We start from the raw sequence: 16,178 nt of genomic DNA, 5'->3' as shown, positions 1-16,178 counted from the left end.
ACCAGTCTGAGTAATAAGGTAGACACATAGATGTGGAAGTAGGGTACCGACTGACAACCCTCAGAAGAGAAGGTGGTGGGGGGAAGGAAGAGATAAACCACAGAACTTCTATGCATGTACGCATAATCAGTGGACGTGGACAATAAAGCCGGGGACGGGGTGGGGGTGGGGGGTTTGGAGGAGGGTTTCAATGGGGTAAAAAAGGAGAAACATCTGTAACAAAAATAAAATTTTTAAAAGTTAAGTAATTAAAAAACAAAAAAACAACTTGGATGAAATGGACATATTCCTAGAAAGCTATAGATCATTAGCCACCTGCTTTGCTCGTGGCCTTTTGTTGGCAGATGTGTGTTGACTTCTTTTTTTTTTTTTTTTTTTTTTATCCTCACCCAAGGATATTTTTCCATTTTTTGCACAGATAGAGTGGGAGGGAGAGAGAGGAAGGGAGAGAGAGAGAGAGAGAAACATCGATGTGAAGGGACACATCGAGTGGCCGCCACCCGCACGACCGACCAGGGCCGGGGACAAACTGCAACCGAAGTACGCGCCCTTAGCGGGAACCGAACCCAGGTCTCTCCGGACCACAGGCCGACGCTCTAACCGCTGAGCCAAACTGGCCAGGGCTGTGTTGACTTCTTTATCTCTGTCCATGGATTTAGGCTTCACCCCAAGTGGTTTGCTGTTTTAAATCATGCTGAAATAAACATTCTTATATGGGAAAAAAAAGGAATACAGATGTTAGCACTTTGCCGAGACTACATTATTCTATGTCTTTTTTTAAAAATCAACTATATATCTAGAGATCTTTCCATATTAAGGAATAGAAGCTTCCTCATCTTTTACAGCTTTATATGGCTACATCATGTTCTCTTGTATAAATGGTATCATCACACAAAGTTAACCTCTTACTGATGGACATTTAGGTTTTCTGGCCTTTACTATCACAATTAATGCATTGTTGGTTAGGTTGCTAGAAAGCTGAGGAAAGGTGATGGACAGGAGGCAGTATCCTATAAGAATTTAAAGGTACTAGGGGATAGACACTTTTGTTCCCCAATGCAGGCCTAGTATCTAGAAGAATGTTGGGCACATAGGCACTGAATAGTTCTTAAATGAATGGCTGTGTTGAACAACTTGCCTTTAGAATCTGACCACCCCAGATTCTAATTCCACTCACTAGCTGTGTGACCTTGGGCAAGTCATTTCACCTGAACCTCAGTTTATTCATGTGGTATGAGAGTCTGTATAAGGTGCTAGGGTTTACAAGTGTGCATTTTGAGGTTCTAGCTTATTTGAAAGTCAAGATGGCCCTGCGAAGTCTAATTTCCATCTTCCAAATGAGAAAACCTAAATTCCTAATAAATTAACTGAAGTTCCGCATCAACCTATTGATGTTTCCAACTAATGGAATTTTGAGGGACCTTTGCATGCATCCTTAACACAGCTTTCAGCAATGCTGAATCACCTAAAGAGTATTCCCTTTAAACTTTTCTGAGTATTCCTATGACATAAAGGAAGAGTGTATTTGGGCCTACTGCTCTTGAATACCTCTCTGAGAACATGCCTCTCTCCTTTCCGACTAAGGGAAGCCAGGCCTCAGCTTAAAGCTGGGCACAGCCCTGGCCAGTTTGGCTCAGGGGTTGGAACGTTGGCCTGCGGTCCAGAGAGACCTGAGTTCGGTTCCTGCTAGGGGCATGTACCTCAATTGCAGTTTGTCTCCGGCCCTGGTTGGGTCATGCGGGTGGCAACCACTTGATGTGTCCCTTTCACGTCGATGTTTCTATCTCTCTCCCTACCTCCCACTCTATCTGAACAAAAAATGGAAAAATGTCCTCGGGTGAGGATAAAATATAAAAAACAAATTAAAGCTGGGCACAGAGAATTCAAGTTCCTTATCCAGTATCATCCAGCAAGTTAATGTCAGCACCTGCAAAGGAATGGGGTCTCTATCACCGTTAATAGCATTAACAGCAGACCTGGCCATAATGCAGTCTAGTAAATTTACATTTGTTCTAATTTAGTCCTTACAACAACCTTGCAAGAGGTACTCTTATTATCCCCAAGCCTAGTGTTTTTCTCCAGATATCACACTGTCTCACTGTGTGCTAAAAATCAATCTCTGCTATTTCAATAGATGGAGAAGAAAAGGTAATGGGAATTGGGGAGATTTTTTTTATTATTAATAAATTTATTCATTTTTGTTACAGATGTTTCTCCTTTCCCCCCACTGATTCACCTCTCCCCCCGCCCTGTCCCCAGCTTTGTTGTCCATGTCCATTGTTCATGCATAAATGCATATAAGTTCTGTGGTTTATCTCTCACCCACCATCTCCTCTTCTGGGGATTGTCAGTCTGTACCCCACTTCCACATCTCTGGGACTACCCCATTCCTCAGACTGTTATGTTCATTATATTCCACAAATAAGTGAGATCATATGATGCTTGTCTTTCTCTGTTTGACTTGTTTCGCTTAGGATAATACTTTCCAGGTCCCTCCATGTTGTCCCAAAGGATAAGAGATCTTTCTTTCTTACAGCTGCATAGTACTCCATTGTGTATATGTACCACAGCTTTTTTATCCATTCATCTACTGATGGACATTTGGGTGGTTTCCAGATCTTAGCAATTGTAAATAATGCTACTACATACATGGGAGTACATATATTCTTTTTGATGGGTGTTTCAGGCTTCTTCGGGTATATTCCAAGATGTGAGATCACTGAGTCAAATGGAAGTTCAATTTTTAATTTTTTGAGGTAACACCATATTGTTTTTCATAGTGGCTGCACCAGTCTGCATTCCCACCAGCATACTAGAGTCCCCTTTTCTCCACACTCTCACTAACACTTGTTTGATTATTTGTTGGTGGCCATTTTGACAGGTGTGAGGTGATACCTCGTTGTTGTTTTAATTTGCATCTCTCTGATGATTAGTGATGTTGAGCATTTCTTCATATGCCTCTTGGTCATTTGTATATCCTGTTTGGAGAGGTGTCTATTTAGTTCTTCTGCCCATTTTTTAATTGGGTTCTTTGTCTTCCTTTTGTTGAGGTGTATAAGCACTCTATATATATTGGAAATTAGCTTCTTATCTGGTATATCATTGGCAATTATGCTCAGGGAGATTTTTTTTTTTTTAATTCTTGCTCTGGCCCTTATGGCTCAGTGCACTAAGTGCCATCCCATGTACCAAAAGGTCACCAGTATAATTCCAGGTCAGAGCACATGCCTGGATTTCACACTCAATCCCAAGTTGAGGGCATGCAGGAGGCAGCCAATGGATATTTCTCTCCCACATTAATGCTTCTATCTCTCCGTTTCTCTCTCTCTAAAAATTTCAATAAAACCACATTTTTAAAAAAACAAAGCAAAAGTTTTTGGATCTATCAGAAAGGCAATCTAACCATAGTGATTAAGAAAATGACAGGCTGTAGACAGTCTGGGTACCACTTCTAGCTGTTCCATTTCCCAGCTATGTAATTTGAGTGTTCAGTTTGACCTCTCAGCTTCCCAATCTAGAAGACAGGTATTATAAAATCGACTTCATAGGGTGCTTGGTGAAGATGAAATGAGAAAAAATATAAATGTTAGCTGTTAATAGTAATTCATGAGGGGAGAGGTTTCTGACTGTTGAGATTGGTGTTGGTCTGGTCATATTAGTTTACAAGGGCTGTTGTAACAAAGTAACATGCACTGAGGGCTTGAACAACCAACATTTATTTTCTCACAATTCTGGAGGCCAGAAGTCAGATGGAGGTGTCAGCAGCATTGGTTTCTTTTGCGGCCTCTCTCCTCAGCTTGTAAATGGCTGTCTGCTCCCTGTGTCTTGACATAGTCTTCCCTCTTAACTGTCGGTGTCCAGATTTCCTCCTCTTAGAAGGACCCTAATACTGGATAAGGGTCCATCCTAATGACCTCATTTTATTTTTTATTTTATTTATTTATTTTTTGAAATAGCATCTTTTTCTTGTTTTCTTGTTGTTGTTGATCCTCACTTGAGGATATTTTTCTATTTTATCTTCAGATAGATTGGGAGGGAGAGAAAGAAACATCGATGTGAGAGGGACACATCGATTGTTTGCCTCCCTTATCACCTGACCAGGGCCAGGGGTGAACCACAACTGATGTACCTTGACCAGAATCAAACCAGCGACTCTTTGGTCCACAGGCCAATGCTGAGCCAAACTGGCCAAGGCAATTTCTTTCTTTTTTTTTTTTTAATCCTCACCAGAGGACATGCTTCAAGAGAGAAGGGAGTGGGGGGAGAGAAACATTGATGTGAGAGAGTAACATCCATCAGTTGCCTCCTGCAAGTGCCCTGACCAGGAATTGAACCAGCAACCCTTCCGTGCACAGGACAATGCTCAGCCAACTGAGCCACTCCAGCTGGGAGAGGAAGTAAATTTCTGATAACCCCAATCACTAGGAAAGTGGACTTTATTCTAGTCTTTTTTTTCTGTGCCTTATTTTATATACTATATGTGCAGTTCCACATTCTGCTTATGTTGTTTTATGTTATAGCATAACTTCTGTAGATAATTTAAAAACTACTATAAATATCACTTTGCATAGCTGGATTAATAATCCATGGAGTTAGTACCCCATAGATTATTTAACTCTTGCCCTATATTAAGATGATTTAACCTTTGCCACATGTCATTCCTTGTCCTTTTAGCCCTAAAGCAAAGCAAGATAATTCAAAAGATGAGACTACTAGGCTGTGTGTTGGAGGTAAAGGGCAGGGTGTTCCTGGGGATCTTGTGCCCCTGGGACCCTCTGGAGTTGAATCAGGCTTAGAGCCCTCTTCTCCTTCTCCCATGACTCCTCAGTGGGAATGTATGTCGTCAAGGATGCAGGGCTGGTTTCTCAGCAATCTTCTCTTTCTCGTGGGCACATTCTAGCCTTCCCACAAAGGATCCTGCCTCTATGCATTATTCGTGAGCTCCTGGGCCCTGGGGAACTGGCACTGGGCTGTGGGAGCTGAAGGCAGCTCTGTGTGCTTTTAAGTCCCCATTTAGCCCCCTTCCCATTCACTAACCCCTCTCCCCAAATTATGGCCAATATGTTAACTTCCTTCACCTAGGATAGTTTTGTCTGTTTTTGAACTTCATGTAAATGGAATCATGCATGTGTTCTCTGTTGGATCTGGCTTCTATTAGGCAATCATATGTTTGTAAGATTTATCTATGTTATCGAATGTCCTTGTAGTTTATTCATTTCATTATGTGAATATACCTTAATGTTTCTCTCTGTTCTACCCTGAAGGACATTTAAGCTGTTTCCAGTTTTTAGCTATTATAAACAGTACTGCTGTGAACGTTATAATACATGTCTTTTGGTCAATGTATTTTTGTTGGGACTATATCTCAAAGTGGAATTGCTGGGTCTTGGGAATGTGTGTATTTAGCTTCAGTAAATACTGCCCAGCAGTTTCCCAAAATGACTGTCCCATTTTACACTCTCACGTTTTATTGAGCTAAAATATGCATAACATTAAAATTAACCATTTAAAAACATTTTAAAGTAAACAATTCATTGGTATTAAGAGCATTCACAGCGTTGTGGAACCATCACCTTTATCCATCTCCAGAACTTTTTCATCATCCCAAACAGAAACTATATCCATTAAACAGTAACTCCCCATTTCCCCCTCTCTCCAGCCCCTGAACTTCTGTTCTACTTTCTCTGTTAATTTGACTATCCTAATTATCTCATGTAAGCAGAACAATACAGTACTTGTCCTTTTGTGACTGCTTTATTTTACTTAACATAATGTTTTCAAGGGTCATCCATATTGTACATCTTAGAACTTTATTCACTTTTAGTGTTGTTTTTTTTAAATCCTCACTGGATAATATTTTTCTATTTATCTTCTGATAGATTGGGAAGGAGGGAGGCAGAGAGAGAGAGGGAGAGGGAGAGGGAGAGGGAGAGACATCGGCGTGAGAGGGACACATCGACAGGTCGCCTCCTACACGACCCTGACCAGGGCCCGGGACAAACCAAAACCAAGGTATATGCCCTTGGCTGTAAGCAAACCTGCTGAGACAAACCGGCCAGGGCAGAACTTTATTCCTTTTAAAGGCTGAATAAGCCCTGGCCACTTTGGCTCAGCAGTTAGAGTGTCGGCCTGCGGTCCAGAGAGACCCGGGTTTGGTTTCCGCTAAGGGCACGTACCTCAGTTTGTCCCCGGCCCTGGTTTGGTCAGGGCCTTGCCGAAGACAGCTTCTCGATGTGTCCCTTTCACGTTGATGTTTCTCTCTCTCCTCTCTCTCTCTCTCTCTCTCTCTCTCTCTCTCTCTCTCTCTCACTCTCCCTCCCTTCCTCCCTTTCTCCCTCCCTCCCACTCTAGCTGAACAAAAAATGGAAAAATGTCCTCGGGTGAGGATGAATAAATAAATAAAGGCTGAATAATATTCCATTGTACGTAGAAACCACATTATGTTTATCTATTCATCTTTTCATGGACAGTTGGATTGTTTCTGTCTTTTTGTTATTATGAATAATAATGCTATGAAAATTTGTGAATGAGTATCTGTTTGAGTTTCCACAATTCTTTTGGGTTATACACCTAGAAGTGAAATTTCAGGATCATATGGTAGTTCTGTTTACCTTTTGATGAACCACTATTTCACATTCCCAATGCATGAGAGTTCCAATGTCTTCACGTTGTGATTTCTTTTTTAAATATTTTATTGATTTTTAGAGAGACAGGAAAGAAGAGGGAGAGAGAAACATTGATGTGATGTGAGAGAGAATCATTTATCGTTTATCGGCTGCCTCCTGCACACCCCCTACCAAAGATGCCCAACCAATTACAACACATTGGCCAGGGCTGTGTGGGGTTTATTTTTACACACTTTAAAAAATTTACTGATGCCCTGGCCGGTTTGGCTCAGCGGTTAGAGCGTCGGCCTGCGGTCCGGAGAGACCCAGGTTCGGTTCCCGCTAAGGGTATGTACCTCGGTTGCAGTTTGTCCCCGGCCCTGGTTGGTCGTGCGGGTGGCAGCCACTCGATGTGTCCCTTTCACATCGATGTTTCTCTCTCTCTCTCTCCCTCCTGCTCTATCTGAACAAAGAATGAAAAAGTGTCCTTGGGTGAGGATAAAAAAAAAAAAAAATTTATTGATGTTTAGAGAGAAAGAGAGATTTGTTGTTCCACTTATTTATGCATTTATTGGTTAATTCTTTGTATGTGCCCTGACTGGGGATCGAACCTGCAACCGTGGCATATGGGACAGTGCTCTAACCAACTGAGCTACCGGAGCCAGGGCCCTGTGGGGTTATTTTTAATAGCCATCCTAGTGGGTGTGAAGTGGTATCTCATTGTGATTTTGATTTACACTTCCCTAATGACTAATGATATTATCTATTGTTTTTGAGGGGTTTTTGTTTTGTTTTGTTTTTTTGTTAATCCTCACCCAAGGATATTTTTTCCATTGATTTGATTTACACTTCCCTAATGACTAATGATATTATCTATTGTTTTTGAGGGGTTTTTGTTTTGTTTTGTTTTTTTGTTAATCCTCACCCAAGGATATTTTTTCCATTGATTTTTAGAGAGTGGAGGGGGGAGGGTAGGTGGGTGAGAGAGAGAGAGAGAGAGAAACATCTATGTGAGAAGCACTTCAATTGCCTGCCTCTTGCATGTGCCCTAACCAGACTAGGGATCAAACCTGCAAACCTTTGGTGCTTGGGTCGATACTCTAACCACTGGGCCACACCAGCCAGGGCTGTTTTTCAGTTTTTAAGGAGTTCTCTATACATTGTCTTTTAAATCCTCACCTGAGAATACTTTTTCCCATTTTTATCTTCAGATAGAGTGGGAGAGAGAGAGAAACATTGATGTGAAAGAGACACATTGATTAGTTGCCTCCCGCATGACCCCCACCAGGGATCAAGCCTGCAACCCAGGCATGTGCCCTGACTGGGAACAAACCAGTAACCCTTCGGTGCACAGGATGATGCCCAACCAACTGAGCCACACCAGCCAGGACCACATTGCTTTTGTAGTTTACTGAAAACCTCATTTGTTATCCTTGCTTATACTAAGGATATAATCATCATCATCTAAGACTAAAGGACAACTTTTCAAAAAAGGATAGTAGGAAGTCCTCAACCTGCTATTTCCATGGCACAGCACTGTCCCCTTGGTCCTGGTTGTGCTACAGTCTAGTGAATTGATGAGCACTGGTATCTGGGCCAACACAAAGGGAACCACTGGGCCAGGGCATGGTGCTGATGGGTCCAGGTGTGGCCTCTAGCAGGCTCCCTGATTTCATGCTTTGGCTACAAGGAAGGGTGGGTAAGAGCATTGGTTATGAGTATTCTTTAGCATATGCTTTGGAATCAGACTGACCTGGCTTCTGAACCTCAGTTTTCTCATCTTTGAAAAGAGGCTAACACCTACCTTTGTGGGGTAGTTGTAAGGATGAAATGGTCCCAGTCTCTGGCTTGGTGAATGGCAGTTATAAACTCAGAATGCTTGTTTAAAGGGTGGCCAAGCAGGAGGAATTCAGAAGGAGTGTGACAAGCTGAAACAACCAGAGGTTGCCCAGAGTAACCTGTGTGAGTGATGGTGTATGTAGCAGGCTGCATATTGCATGTAGGTAAACTTGTGGCTTTTAGAGATGCTGAAAATCTACTGCCTCCAGTTTTGACCTTGGGTCACCTCTATGTCTCATGAGGCCACTGGGGACTAATGTCATTCAATGTCTATGACGTTGGTTTTCTGGCCTTATGAATGAAGAAAGGGGGTTGGTCCACAAACTGACCACAAAGTGGTCCTCCCTTTAGAGACCGAACTTGGAAGCCCCATCTGAAATTTGTATTTGGTCACATTGCTGCTCAGAGGAAGTAAGCTGAGCCTCCTTCTGCAGTGGCCTGGAACAGTCCTTGGTCCAATCAGGGGGCTGTCGTCTGGTCTTGTTTCTCTAGGGTAGCTTCCAGAAGCCCCTCCTTCCTAATACTCTCTCTCTTCCCCACAGTAGTTTCTATGGGCTGCCCTGGGCAAGAGTCAGCCCTGCTTAGCACTGACGATGACTTCACTGTACTGAACGACAGAACAGTCCAGGTAAAACACCATGTCCACCTGCAGGATGGAAGAAAGATGTTCTTCATGCATGCCCACATTGTGGTTGTGAGCCACGTTGTTTCTTCAGAGGCAGTGGTAACCCTCAGTTGCCACAGGGTAGTGCTTGCAGCTGCCCAGTAGGGGCGGCAGAGAGCCACCTTGTGAGTAATAGTCCAGTGCCCTTGTCCCTTGGATTCTCTCTCCCACCTCTCTTTCCTTTCCCATAGCGTCTGATTAAACCCCAAGTGAAGGCAATTCCAACACAGAACTGCCAATCCCATGATCCTCTGGGAAGTTGGACATGAGGCACTGGCCACATTGTTTCTTTTAATTTAATTTTTTGAGTAGCTAATATGTACATGGGTCAAAATTTTTTAAAATATTCAAAATTATACAATGAATAATCTCCCCTTGTTTCTCTCCATCTGCCTAATGCCCTATCCACCCCTCCAAGAGAAGACACAGATAACCACTGTTACAGCTTCTTTCCTTCTGGAGTTTAATGATGCATGTTATGTAGTTATATTTTATGGTTTATATACACACACACACACACACACACAAATGTAAAATTAGACTCTTTTACCTCCTCTTATGTAAAAGCTAATGTACTATTTACCTTCTTTTTACACTTAAATATATATACAGTATACTGTCAAGCCCCTTCCCACAGATAACCATCATTATCAGTTTCTTCTGTATTCCCCTAGACTTCATTTATATATAAGCAAATATAAATATATGGTCTTATTTTTCTACCATTTTACACAAGAGATGGAACGGTGCCTGACATCTGTTAAGCACTATGTGTTTGTTAAATAAAATGCTAAACTATATTCAGCTGTTCTGTACCTTGTTCTTTGCATTCAACAGTATATATCAAAGGTGTTTCCATGTCAGCACATAGAGAGCTTCATGATTCCTCATTTTTAAAAAAAAATTTATTGATTTTAGAGAGAGAGGAAGGAAGAGGGAGAGAGAGATAGAAACATCAATGAGAGAGAACATTAATTGGCACCTCCTGCATACTGCACGTTCTGGGCATGTGTCCTGACCAGGAATCGATCTGGTGGCCTCTTAGTGCAAGGGTCGATGATCAACCACTGAGCCACACCAGCCGGGGTTATTCCTCATGTTTATTTATTTTTTATTTATTTGTTTTTAAAGATTTTTTAATCTATGTTTTTATTGATTTTTTTTTTTTTTAGAAAGAGAGGAAGGGAGAGGGGGAGAGAGAAACATTGATTGACTTCCTCCTGTATGCCCCCTACTGGGGATTGAGCTCATAATCCATGCATGTGCCCTGACCAGGAATTGAACTGGCGACCTCTCCATACATGAGATGATGCTCAACCAACTGAGCCACACCCACCAGGGCTTTTATTCCTCAGTTTTAGAGCTCCATAATATTCCACTAGCTGTATGTACCATAGAATATTTTATTGGTTATCCTCTGTAAGTGAGCACTTAGATTATTCCAACTTTTCTTTTGCTATCGACCCATCTAGGTCTCTCTTCTTACCCTTAACTCCTGTAGGTGAGAGGATGTTGGTTGTACTCCAACTGTTTGCACATCTAGATTAAAGGGTCTTCTCTCCTTACAGGAAAGGAAGCTCTCCCCATCCAAACATATCTTACGAAGACACAAGAGAGAATGGGTGGTCCCACCAATATCCGTCCCTGAGAATGGCAAGGGTCCCTTCCCTCAGAAGCTGAATCAGGTAAGACTGTGCCTTCTTCCTGGGAGTCACTGGTGGCTGCAGGGACCTTCACCTAAAGGCCTGAATATGAGGTTTCTTGGTACTGAGGACTGAGGCCTACAGAGGAAGGCCTCTCTCATGGAAGCAATTTCTAATAAGGCAATGCCTCTCCACCCTCTCCATGGACGGTTCCTTGCTGCAATCATGAGATATTTGTCTCTTTGTCAGCTGTATTTTTTGTTTTTGTGTTTTTTGCTTCTAGCTCAAATCTAGTAAGGACAGAGGCACCAAGATTTTCTACAGCATCACGGGGCCTGGAGCAGACAGCCCCCCTGAGGGTGTCTTCACCATAGAGAAGGAAACAGGCTGGTTGTTATTGAATAAGCCATTGGACCGGGAGAAGATTGCCAAGTATGAGGCAAGTAATCTTTAGCATTCAATGAGAAGCAAGGCCCCAGGGCCTGGTAGGAAGTGTAGCGCCAGGCTGATCCCAGACCTGTGTGCCCACAGCTCTTTGGCCACGCTGTGTCAGAGAATGGTGCCTCGGTGGAAGAGCCCATGAACATCTCCATCATCGTTACAGACCAGAATGATCACAAGCCCAAGTTCACCCAGGATGTCTTCAGAGGGAGCGTCTTGGAGGGAGTACTGCCTGGTAAGAGGACTGGGGAGGGGATAGCTACAGAAGTCTGTTGGGCCCAGACCTGGCCTTGGGTCAACAATAGTACCAACTGGAGATCAGCTCAGACCCTTCAAGGCTGGAAGAATCCTCCACACCTGACTTCCTTAGCTGTGCAATTAATCACCTGGGATTTTCTTTAAAATCCAGATTCCCCTACTCCACCCCAAGATCCCTGAGTAATAATGATCCTGGAGTAGAACTTTGGAATCTGTATATTTGAAAATTTCCTAGAAATCTCAGATAATCAGCAAGGTTTAGGAACTACTTGTTTTGGAACCACAAAAACTGGATTTGAAACTTGATTTTTCCTCTTTACCTACTGTGACCCTGGGCACGGTCTTGACCTCTGAGCCTCCATCCTCACATCTGAAAATAGCAATAATATCACCCTTACAGAATTGTGAAGATGAGAAATAACACACATAACATGTAACTTGAAGCACCTGATGCAAGGTTCTTCGGTAAATGGCAGGAAAGCAGCAGAGGTGAGGAGATGTTGAACATTGTTTAGGCTGAGCAAAATGTAAATTCCCAGGGCTGGAGAAGAGGGTAGGGGAGGCCAACAGAAAACTAGGAAAGTGGGTACATATTAATGCTCTCAAAGACATGTGCTGCTAGGAAGGGGTCCTCTTCTTCCCCTCTGAGTTGTGAACAATATGTATAGAGATGTACAATTGGTTAGACTGCCAATAGTAGAAATTCCCAAAAGAAAAACAGTACCTTAAACTAGACAGAAGCTTTTTCCCCCCTCTTATATTCAGGAAACCTAGAGGTGGTCAATTCGGGCTGAGTGGTACTTTCTCTTTTGTTTGTTTGTTTGTTTGTTTGTTTATGTTGTTTGTAAATCTTCACCTGAGGACACTTTTTCCATTTATCTTCAGTCAAAGTGGGAGAAAGAGAGAAAAACATTGATATGAGAGAGACACACTGATCAGCTGCCTTCCACACAACCCTGACCAGGGCTGGGAATCAAACCCACAACCCTAAGGTCTGAGGGCTGACACTCTAACCACTGAACCAAACCGGCCAGGGTTGAGTGGTATTTTCAAGCATTGGAGATCTAGACTCCTTCTATCTCATTGCTCTGCTGTTTTAACATGGTTCCCAAGACTACCTCATGGTTGCTGCTGGAGTTCCAGCCATTACATCTAGGAAGAGGGAAAAGGTGGGAAGAATAATCCCCATACTCAGAAAAACACTTCCCTCAAAGTTATAAATCCCATTTGTTTGAATTTAGTGTTGTGGTCAGAGCTAGCTGCAAGAAGGAATGGGAAATAGTCTTTGTTCCAGGTAAGCCTGTGCCTAGCCTGAAGTGATTATGAGGATTATGTCTCTAAGAAAGAAGAGGGAAAAAAGGAGAAGGGGAGAATGGAAAACGGGTGCTAATTAGCGATCTCTGTCACAAAGTAGAATATGGACCCAAGTCACCCCATATTCTTACAGTTCAGAAGTGGGCAAGGCTGGAATTGGAGCTGGGAGGGAAGGGTCTCACTCATCCCTTCTTCCCTCCAGGCACCTCTGTGATGCAGGTGACAGCCACAGATGAGGATGATGCCATCAATACCTACAATGGGGTGGTAGCTTACTCCATTCATAGCCAAGAACCAAAGGACCCTCATGACCTCATGTTCACCATCCACCGGAAGACAGGCACCATCAGCGTCATCTCCAGTGGCCTGGACCGGGAGGTGAGTAGCCCTTATGAAGTGCTGCCTACCCAGGCTTGCCCAGGCTAGGGCCTGACACTCAGAGCAGAAGCCTGTGTCCCTGTCCCCAAAGCCCAAGGTTGAGCAGTGGGGACCCAAGTCAGCTGGCGGCATTTGCTGCAATGCTCCTATGTTGGTGTCCCTCAGGTCCCTTGGGCCAATGGCACACTGCCAAACAATCTTGTTAAGGCTGAGGAGGCAGCTATAAAATGCAGACATTTGATATTTTCTGTAGGTTTTCTCATTTCCTCTCGGAACGGCTCACTTAGCATGCACATGGTCCAGATTTGTCCCTTGTGTGCCACAAAGTAGGATTAGCTCCATGGATATTGGAATTGCCTCCTGTTTCCTAATTAATACCTTTGACCAAATCCCTGCTCAAAGCTCCCATTCTGCATCTGCTCAAGGTCAGGGGCCAATGCCCAGGCTTTACCCTCGACAGGCCCAGGGATGCTGTTTGAATGGGCAGTATTCCTCCCCTTCCACCCTTTGCTTCTGTCTTTTGGGAGATGGGTGAGTGGTGGGTCATGGAGTCAAGAGAACATTGTGAGAAGGAGAAACAGTCCCCTCCCCTCCACATTCTCCCAAGGCTGCATTCTCAGTAGCCTTCCACTCTCCTCTCCCCAGAAAGTCCCTAAGTACACATTGACCATCCAGGCTACAGACGTAGACGGGGACGGCTCCACCACCACAGCAGTGGCCATAGTGGATATCCTTGATGCCAATGACAATGCGCCCATGTTTGATCCCCAGAAGGTAATGCCCCTTTCTTTCTTTTTCCCTCATCAGACAATTAAGGACTAGGGTTTTCTTTTCTAATGAAACTCCAGACCAGCCTACGTTGCTTCAATTCCAGTCTCACCACTGACTAGCAATGTGACCTTAGGCAAACTACCTAACCTCTCTGTGCCCCATTTCCTAATCTGAGAAATGGGGATAATAATACCTGCTGCATTGCTCTGAGTTTTAAATGAAATAATCTGTGTAACACAATCCCTGGTACATAATAAGTGCTTGACAGTAAAAATCTTCAATGATAAGAAAACTTCTTATTTATCTTGCACCTGTACCCACCCACCGAGTAAATGCTGGTACACTTCCAGTGACAGAACTCAGTGCCAGTCAAGATGACACCTAACCTCCTTCTATATTGAGGCAACTCTGGCTGCTGAACATTATTTAAGGCTGATTAAAATTTCTTCTGAGCCCTGGCCGGTTTGGCTCAGCGGTTAGAGCATCGGCCTGCGGTCTGGAGAGACCCAGGTTCGGATCCTGCTAAGGGCATGTACCTCGGTTGCAGTTTGTCCCTGGCCCTGGTTGGGGTTGTGTGGGTGGCAACCACTCAATGTGTCCCTTTCACGTCGATGTTTCTCTCTCTCTCTCTCTCTCTCTCTCTCTCTCTCTCTCTTTCTCTCTTTCTCTTTCCCTCCCTCCCTCCCTTCCTCCCTCCCTCCCACTCTATCTGAACAAAATATCGAAAAATGTCCTCGGGTGAGGATTAAATAAATAAATAAATAAATAAAATTTCTTCTGAGCCACTGATTGCCCAGTCTTTGTCATCTGTTCTAGAACTTCCAAAAAAGTTCCCAGTCAGTGCCCCAGAGCACTCAGACTCTGAGACCTTCTTGCCACCTTCCTTATGCCTTTCTGATCTCAGCTAAATAGGTAGTTACACATGGTAGGGGTTGGGTACCCAGACCGGTGAGATTTCTGGAGCATCAGTCTGCTGGGTGTAGGGAGAGCAGGCCCAAGATTGCTGTCCCAACTGCTGGGGCACTGACTTGGGCATTCTGCCTCTCAGTGTGCCCAGAGCCCTGGTAAGTGAGCTGTGTGGTCCTGGAAAGGGTAAGAGGCATGAAGCTTCCCTAGAGTTGAATGGAGGATTCACAGCTGAAGAAGAATGGAACAGTCTCTGAATGGTCAGTCTCTTCACTCTGACTGTGCTGTGCTTCCAACACTGACAGTATGAGGCCCGCGTGCCTGAGAACATGGTGGGCCATGAGGTACAGAGGCTGACAGTGACTGACCTGGACGTCCCCAACTCACCGGCATGGCGTGCCACCTACCGCATCTTGGAAGGTGACGATGGGGACCATTTTACCATCACCACCCACCCCGAGAGCAACCAGGGTATCCTGACAACCAGGAAGGTGAGTCATTCTGGGCTTTAGAGGAGGACCACACCTGGGACAGTCAGGTCTGCAGCCTCCAGGACAAGGAGGTAACACCTGTCTTGGGACACATACCTTGGACCAGTCACCAGAGTGCGCACCAGGCCAATGGCTTCTGACACTTTTCTATCCCTTTTTTTTTGCATAATTCCTTTTATACAAAATCTTAACCAGGGACCCAATTCATGGAACTGGAGAGTCACAGGTCTAATTGAAGCAGATCAGTGGAACCCTCCTCTCAGTTCCCAGTGTCCTATCGGCTGCCTCCGTCAGTCTTCTCCCACAGAGGGTCTCTGTTTTATTGGAATTCTTGCTAATTTTGTATTTAATCCATATCTAGGTGATTAGATAGTAAAATGTTCTAAATTACTTAGTTAGGCATTTAACTACTACATCAATAAATTTGGTGCTTTAGGAAGATGGGACTAATCTTTCTTTGATTATTTTTGTATCTCTGTAGAATCATCCAAATGTAGTGAATACTGTGTTGCTCGTGCGGCTCACAACACAAGTGGTATCAATGTTTTTGTATTTTTTTTCCAGAACAATAAATAAACAACTCTTTGGAAAGGGCTGAACAAATCAAATTACAATTTCCCCTCAGAAGTTCCATTCCTAGAAAATTCAGTATATATGAAAATCACACCAAAAATAGTTTTTTACATAAAACATGTTTTAGATTGCAATTATAAACAGATTTTTCACACCTGTGAATAAACGAATGTCCAAGGGGATATTGGCATGTCACATGGGCTATAGGATGGTTCTTTTTGTCCCAGCCTCAGCCTATAAATGCCAAGGATATCCCCAGTCATTATGACAGCTAAAAATACTTCCACAAGTTTCT

General features: G+C 43.6%; 1 protein-coding gene across 1 annotated transcript in view; it reads left to right on the top strand.

Moving 5' to 3' along the window:
* CDH3 (cadherin 3) overlaps positions 1 to 16,178 on the top strand; it is a 56,425-nt gene that overhangs the window by 27,377 nt on the left and 12,870 nt on the right. The window contains exons 3-9 of the mRNA XM_036274277.1: positions 8,987 to 9,072; positions 10,677 to 10,793; positions 11,035 to 11,190; positions 11,283 to 11,427; positions 12,967 to 13,142; positions 13,788 to 13,916; positions 15,125 to 15,310. Coding sequence (XP_036130170.1) covers positions 8,987 to 9,072; positions 10,677 to 10,793; positions 11,035 to 11,190; positions 11,283 to 11,427; positions 12,967 to 13,142; positions 13,788 to 13,916; positions 15,125 to 15,310 — 995 coding nt within the window. The remainder of the gene's footprint in view (positions 1 to 8,986; positions 9,073 to 10,676; positions 10,794 to 11,034; positions 11,191 to 11,282; positions 11,428 to 12,966; positions 13,143 to 13,787; positions 13,917 to 15,124; positions 15,311 to 16,178) is intronic.

Source organism: Molossus molossus, unplaced genomic scaffold, assembly GCF_014108415.1.
Source record: "Molossus molossus isolate mMolMol1 unplaced genomic scaffold, mMolMol1.p scaffold_m16_p_21, whole genome shotgun sequence".
NCBI lineage: Eukaryota > Metazoa > Chordata > Mammalia > Chiroptera > Molossidae > Molossus > Molossus molossus.
Note: the sequence above shows the minus strand (reverse complement) of the source record. Positions and strands in the feature narration are given on the sequence as shown.